This window comes from Octopus bimaculoides, chromosome 2, assembly GCF_001194135.2.
Source record: "Octopus bimaculoides isolate UCB-OBI-ISO-001 chromosome 2, ASM119413v2, whole genome shotgun sequence".
Taxonomy (NCBI): Eukaryota; Metazoa; Mollusca; class Cephalopoda; order Octopoda; family Octopodidae; genus Octopus; species Octopus bimaculoides.
This window is the reverse complement of record NC_068982.1, coordinates 38,988,165-38,995,459: the sequence shown is the minus strand read 5'-3', so window position 1 is coordinate 38,995,459 and position 7,295 is coordinate 38,988,165. Positions and strand designations below refer to the sequence as shown.

The 7,295-nt window shown below is 35.3% G+C and overlaps 1 protein-coding gene across 8 annotated transcripts in view; it reads right to left on the bottom strand.

Moving 5' to 3' along the window:
* The window catches only part of LOC128250767 (uncharacterized), an 88,364-nt gene that overhangs the window by 67,291 nt on the left and 13,778 nt on the right, over positions 1-7,295 (bottom strand). For all 8 annotated transcript variants that reach the window (XM_052976631.1, XM_052976644.1, XM_052976617.1 and 5 more), the window contains 4 exons: positions 6,614-6,761; positions 4,248-4,311; positions 2,851-2,956; positions 611-693 (listed from right to left, as the gene is read on the bottom strand). In XM_052976631.1, coding sequence (XP_052832591.1) covers positions 611-693; positions 2,851-2,956; positions 4,248-4,311; positions 6,614-6,761 — 401 coding nt within the window. The remainder of the gene's footprint in view (positions 1-610; positions 694-2,850; positions 2,957-4,247; positions 4,312-6,613; positions 6,762-7,295) is intronic.

The following is a 7,295-nucleotide window of genomic DNA, read 5'->3' as shown; positions in this document are numbered from 1 at the left end:
CAATATATATATGTATATATATATGGCAGAATTTATGAAGAAAACAACAGACGAAGACAGGTGGTGTAAACAACAAATGGATGTATTAGTTTAACGCTCGGGAATAAAGAAAGTCTTTGATGTTTCGAGCCTACGCTCTTCAACTGAAAGGAACACGGAAAGAAATAAGGAGAGAAACAAGGAGAAAAAAAATATAAATGTAGTGGTCAGCGATCTAACGCTTTTAGTAGTTGTATTTGAATTCAACAAAAATGTGTTGAAAATAATCAAAAATTTGGGTAGTTTTACATTATTTCTTGCGAATTATTGGAATTTAATATATTTATGATTTAATTCTGGAAATAACAAACGCCTCACAAAGTTGTACTTGGTTTATTTAGTACACTATAGCGTTAATTATTTTCCAAAAAGTAGTTGGAACGGATTTCCAGCAGCTGTTTAAACTAAGACATGTGTAATGAAGTACCTTTTCCAAAAAATGTAACGAAAAGCCTATTGCCAATAGTAACGTAGACTCGTGCGTTGATAGATAAATACAGCATGCATCCGATCATTTCTCAGTTGCAAATGTATAAATATTTTAAATTATCATAAATAGAAACATTCTTACCATTGGCCCATAAAGCATCACAGACTGGAAGTCGAAATCACTCTTATCATGTGTGTTTTCAGACAACATCCTGTTTCGAAATTCTAAAAGAAACAAGTATTACAAGGAAGGTGTATATATTCTCCTCGAGTTATTCATACCTTTTCAACGCACTGATATAAAAAATATCATTCGGCGTTCAGATGATTCTATATTTTACGACTATTTACCGAACTAGTTTGCTTTGTGGGGTTTTAAAATACTGAAGTTTCCATATTGACAGCACTAGTATATTTACAATATGATACAGTTCCCATCGCTATACACTCAATTTTGATGGAGAAAATGTAACCTGATGTCAGGTAAGCATTGTAATAAAATCACTAATAACATGGGTATGGAGGCTTTTAGTTAAACAGTGAAATTAACATGTTTAATAAACAATTTTAATCAACAAAGATCACTCTCAAACTGAAGAAAAATATTATTAGCGTTTATAGCTTACGTCAATAAAGCCAAGAGGAGACAACTCCAAAATGGAAATTCATTAAAAATTTAATGTGTGGCTATGCAGTAGGTACTAAAACTATACTTCGCTGGGTAGGTCTAAAAACGGTAAAACATCCAAAATGGTTACAGTACTTATCGAAATAATAACTCACTCCCCACTGCATAATCTCACTCAATGCTAAATCAATTTGGATCTCGGATTTGTTTCTCTAACTTTTCTTAACAACGATTATAATTATCGCTAATATTTTTTCACGTCGGGTATGTTTTCATTTTTTTTTTTTTCTGAAGCTAATAAAGAGCATAGTTATATGTTCTGTTCATAAATACAGTTAATCAGTAGATTTGAAACTATGTCACATATGTTAGCAATCCAGTACCCTAAAACATCTCTTATAATATATGTTGTGTTGAATTACACTTTGAAAGAGAAGCGATGATTAGGTAGAGTCATGAGCGTGTCGAACAAAATCCCATTTGGTATTTATTCCAGTTTTTTACATTCTAATTTCAAATATCACTGAGGTCAACTATTCCTTTTATCTTTTCGTGGTCAATAAAATAAAGTATCAGACAAGTACTGGAAGCGATGGTGTCAACTAATTCCTCGCCCCACAAATTTCAGGCTTTTACTTATGCAAAAAACAATTATCACAACCAGAAATTGGTTGGTTAACAGAAAAGTTAGGGCATTGGATAAAGTACCTTGTGGTATTTGATCTGGATCTTTACGTTCTGTGTCCCACCCCAGGTTAACTTTGCTTTCATCCATTCGAGACCCTTATAATCGACTAACATTTCTTCTCCTATGCTAGAAACAATTAAACACAAATAGAAAGCGTTAGATTGTCATAAGCGTTTGAGCATCGGGGAGAATGTCCCGCAGTATTTGTTCAGACTATGTACGTCTCGAGTTCAAATCTTACCGAGGTTAACTTTGACTTTCATCTTTCCAGGATCAATAAATGAAATTATTAATCAGTTACTGCCTATGTTAACAATGGCTATTACAAGCAGACGAGGTTAAACAGTAGGTTAAACCTCTTGGGATATTCAGTTTTTCCCTCTGCGTTCTGAGTTCAAATATCTATGATTATATCTACAGTTCGCAATATTCGCATACGTGTGATCGTCTCTTATCAAAAATTTTATGTTTATTATTTAATAATGATACCAAAACAAATAGATTTATAAATCTCATGTCAAAAACTTTTTGGAAAATTTTCAACATGTGCTCTGCCTGTATCCCTGCAAATTTCAAATCTCTCCTTAGCGTTGCGAAACACATTTTGAAGCATTTCAGGAGTTATCTCCTGCACTGCTAACTGAATGCGTTCTTTAAGTTCAGCTAAACTATTGCTCCTTCCTGGGAATGGAGGTAGAGAAAATAATTGCAGCCAAATTGAATCGTGGACAGATAAGCAGGATCCAACAGGAATAAATATCACGTTCTCCTTACCACACGTCATGAACGCTCATTTTCTCTCTCTCCGTCTTTTTTTTTTTCTCTTTCTGTCTCACTCTTCGCCTTGTCCTCTTTTCCTCCTTTTTCTTTCTCTTCTCTTTCCTTTCAACTTATCACTTGAAAGCGTTGCAATTACATTCTCTCTACCTTACGTCATGGACGCTTCCTCCTCTCCTTTTCTCCTTCCCTGTTTTCTTTCTCTCTCTTTTTCTCTAATCACGTGAAAGCGCTACCGACAGGTTAAGTAACGTAATGACAAGCAGAATGTTATAAGATTCTTACTTACCACCTTGAATATTTTCGAACATCACTCGAATATAATTATCTCTGTCTTTTCGCTTATGTTCGTGTGCAAGACCAAGAATATGACCGAGCTCGTGTAAACATGTTTCCTGAGAGAAAAAAGAACAGGAAATTCTTGATGAAATCCCAACACAATATTATGAGTCAGGCCGATCCTTTTCCTTTTTTTTTTTTTTTTTTTTTTTCGTCTACAAAGCTATGTATTCAATATCTTTGTCTCTTTCCATTTATCTTTACTTATTGTTCGGGTTAAAACCTTATAGATATATTATTTAGTACAGTAGAGCGAGAATATAGAATACATATTTTTATCAAGAATGTTAATTTTTCGCTTCTAGAAAAACCACCATTTTCATTCAAAAATCATTAAATTACAGAATCTGACTATTTGTTTGTTCACAAACTTCACAGTGCACTCTGTATGTAGCACTTCTATGGCGTTAAGCGAATCGGAATCACATCTTCTGTTGGATAAAGCGCTAGTCTATTACAAATAAACTTCCCTATGAAAAGAAGTGAAATAAGCACTGAAAGGCAAGAACCTCCCAGAGACAACCCGTCTTTCCTAGAACTTCAGCCCTCTGGAATTCTCTTCCCACCAGTTTTGTTTTCTTTGTTTGTTTGTTTTGTTTTTTTTTCTTTATCCTGTTTTTGTCCTGTAACCATCAATCTGTAGTGCTCAAGGTAAACATTAGCCACACCAGTTTCACTAGACTGGAAAAGTATTCAGAATCCCTTCTATCCAACTAAAACTCCAATAATATTTAAAGTATGTAAGCAGCTGCTTACATTGGTGTAGTAAATATTGCTAGTTATCTACTTAGAACTCGATAAGTTTGTCCGTTGAGAATTACAGCCTTGAACATGAACACGAAACAAAACCATTGACAGTTTATGAAACAAAAAAGTAAATATATGTATTTTCTTGAATCAGCTCTGTCTGGGAAAATTCAGATGTCTTTATTCTTAATCACACCCTAACTTAGAGAATATAGATTTCAAAACTATTCTTATTCTATTTGCGCGTGTAAAGATTACAGTATATTTAGTTTACCAAACATCTCACCAGTTATGTTCTTCTTCTAACCCAACTGCCATACAAAATATGCTAGAAATGTCTTCCTTGGGGCAATGCCTATAAGCTTTATAAATCTTGGTACACTGTCACTGAGGATATATGAACACACGAGTCTTCAGTCCTCTTATAAAAAGCAGCAATTTCAACATTTCATTCTTAGCAAGTTGTTCTAGCAGACCCTCCAAGTGACACATCAATCTATTTCTAAAATACTATAGATTACATTCTTTTTTCTTAGAAGTTTCTAGTTATTATAATAAAACATTAAAATTCAAAAATTAAAATAATTTATTGATACTTACCGCACTGCAACAGCGAGCTGATCTTTGACTATTGAAAAAGCCGATCTGTGCAAAGCAGTTTTTACTTTGAAGTAAAAGAATGAATTCGTCAATTTAAGAATTAATAAGAATCAAATGTTAGCATTTTCTGATATGAGGAAATATAAAGGTATGTTATTCAGATATTTGCCTGTTAACGCCTATTACCTGAGATAGCTAAGCAGGTGACCAAACCCATCTCCTTGAATACGTTTTATTACACCCTACACAAACATTCCCTTAACCAGTAATCCCCCAAATGGTTCACAGCAGTCCGGCAAAAATTACTCCGCAACATCCAGAAAAACTCTTTAATTAAGCAGTATTTAACTACTACTGTAATTTTTATGTTAAATGGCATTTGTACAGCAAATTATGCATTCCTGCACCGCACAATCTGGACGTATTCTTCATTCCAGCTGCAGTAGATTCTTTTGGTTTATTCAAATTATATTACCGGCCATTCCAATTTATGATGGTTACGTAAACAGTAATCACGCGGAGAAAGCTTCAAGTTTTGCTGTCTGATATGCATCCAAATTCACATTTGAACGCACACGGTTAAATGCTACTAAAACTTGACTTCTCCGCTCCACCAGTTTCACGACCACGCTATGTATCAAAAGATCTTCAGTCATTCCAAAACAAGAAAGCCACCAGCCCTGACAATGTACCTCCATAAACGTCAAAGAGTGCATCTTAGAACTTGCTTTTTCTCGACAAATAGCTCTCCTCACTCTCTCTCTCACTCCGCCCCGCCGTCTCTCAGTTTATACACCATCTCTCACACATCATAACACACCGGACACATGCTGTCTAAATCACTGTCCAATCACAACAATACAACCGACGGACAGCGTCCGGCTGTGTTTTGAATTTCACATGGTGAACCAACTGACGTGTTCTTGCAGGGAGACATACTTAGATTCAACCAGAAGACAATTTCGCCTCAGAGTGAAGGAACATTTCCACAAGGCCACATTACCCAGTGCCGTGTTCCAACACCACCAACAATATGGCGGAGATTTCTCCACTCGTATACTGGCAACGGGGATGGATGCAGTCAACCTCAAAATCACTAAGGAACACTTCATTAGGAAGAAGACACCTAGCCTCAACTGCCAGAATAAGTTGGATGGATGGAAATACATCCTCTGCTTCCAGAATCTTTAACCAGCACCAGCAATAACCACCATCAAATAATTAAAAGAAAGAACGTCGGATGAAAAATCCTTTATCTGAAAGCGCTTACGCGATAAAATTTCACACCCAGCAACAGGTCTCACACCACACGTAGTTTCGACTTTCTATCACGCCCACCCGTCATACTTATAACTCATCCCCTCGTTACCCGTTCGGTTTCTCCTCCTATTGTAATCCTGTTTTGTCAAGGCTTCATCCTTCTCGATTCTTTTGCCGCCCACGTTTTCCCAATGTCATATTGCAGCTGTTGAAGCTAAACATCAACTGCAACAATTTTGGGTGAACTAAAATGTTATAGACACTGACACTTCCTCCCATTCTAATCATAAAAACATATTCTAAATTTGTTGCTTTAAAATTTTCCTATTTTTTATTCTGGTTTCATACTTATCAGACCCAAACTAGATTTTCAATGCTATGGAAATGCTCAGTAAGAGACGTACTTAACTAAAGCTATTGAGAAAAGCTATCAAATGAACAAGCATTGCAAAATTGAAATGTATTATGGCTGTGTCGAGTTTGCGAATAGGTTTCGATCAATTATAGGTTGTGCAGCATTTCCTTTCCTGAGTTGTAAAGAGGTGTATTGTGATGCAAATATACGCTTTCGCCAGCAAATCATTTTTGACTTACCAAAGGATCCAGTGGATCGCTTTCAGCATTTTGTTTTATTGCTAACCGAAGTAGTTCATTTCGTTGAGAAAGAAGCAATATAATGGTTTTGATAACTATGTATATATGACTCGTTACATACGTTTCTTAAGTAAAGGCACGAAATTGATGGGTATGAAATAAATCAATGTGACGGGGCAATTAAAAATTGACACATCACTAAGGAAAGACTTCATTAACCACTTATATTTTAGCACAGTGTTTATTGTTTAAAATATGTATGTTCTATATATGTTATGTTTTATAGAATTAATGCTGTATCAGATTTAAACTTGATTAGACACAATGTTCTTTGTTAATGCTCTTTGTTTCAATTATTTACTGGCCTTTTCGGATTGTGAGACTACGTTATAGCTTATTTCGCTTATGCCTAAACCAATCGCAGGCTGCATTAGAACATGTCATGTGTTATAGATAATATTCCAGGTGAAATGTTTCCAAATGTCATAACAGAAGAGAAAATGTTCGTTTACCTTCCTCCCTTAAACAAAACTGATCCTTGGTGTTTCATTTTGGCCATTATTGCTTTGCCATCTGATGTATTCATGTTAACAAAACGAATACAAGATAAATACATATACTGGTTCGAGGCATATTGGACAGCTGCTTTTTCCTTTTTCGCTTAAGAGAAAAGTAAACATTAAAGTTAGTATATATGACAGTAATTTTAAATGTGAGCACAAACAGCAAAACACACAGGTGCAAACACACACATTCACATACACATATATTTATGTGTGTATATATGTGTGTCTTAACAAAAGTGACGCAGCCCTCAGAAGATCTCTTACTGGATCGGTGAACTTGAAAAAAAAATCTATCAACTAAATCTACCTCAAATATACCCTGTAGTATTAAAAACAACATACATGCATACATATTTATTGGATGAAAATAAGGCATCCGAGGAAATTGATAATGGTTTAAGGCGGCGGCAATTAGTCCAAGCAGAAATCATCGAATAACTAGATAAGTATAATTGTCTTAAGGGTGAAGAAACTAACGCTTCAGATAGTATTTCATCGCCTCAGACTGAATACGATAGAAATAATCACCCCCAACCAGATTGACCGAACACTTCATTCCTCTCACATTGTGTCCTCTCTCTCGCTCTTTATCTATCTATCTATCTGGTTGGGACGTGTTAGGCAGATC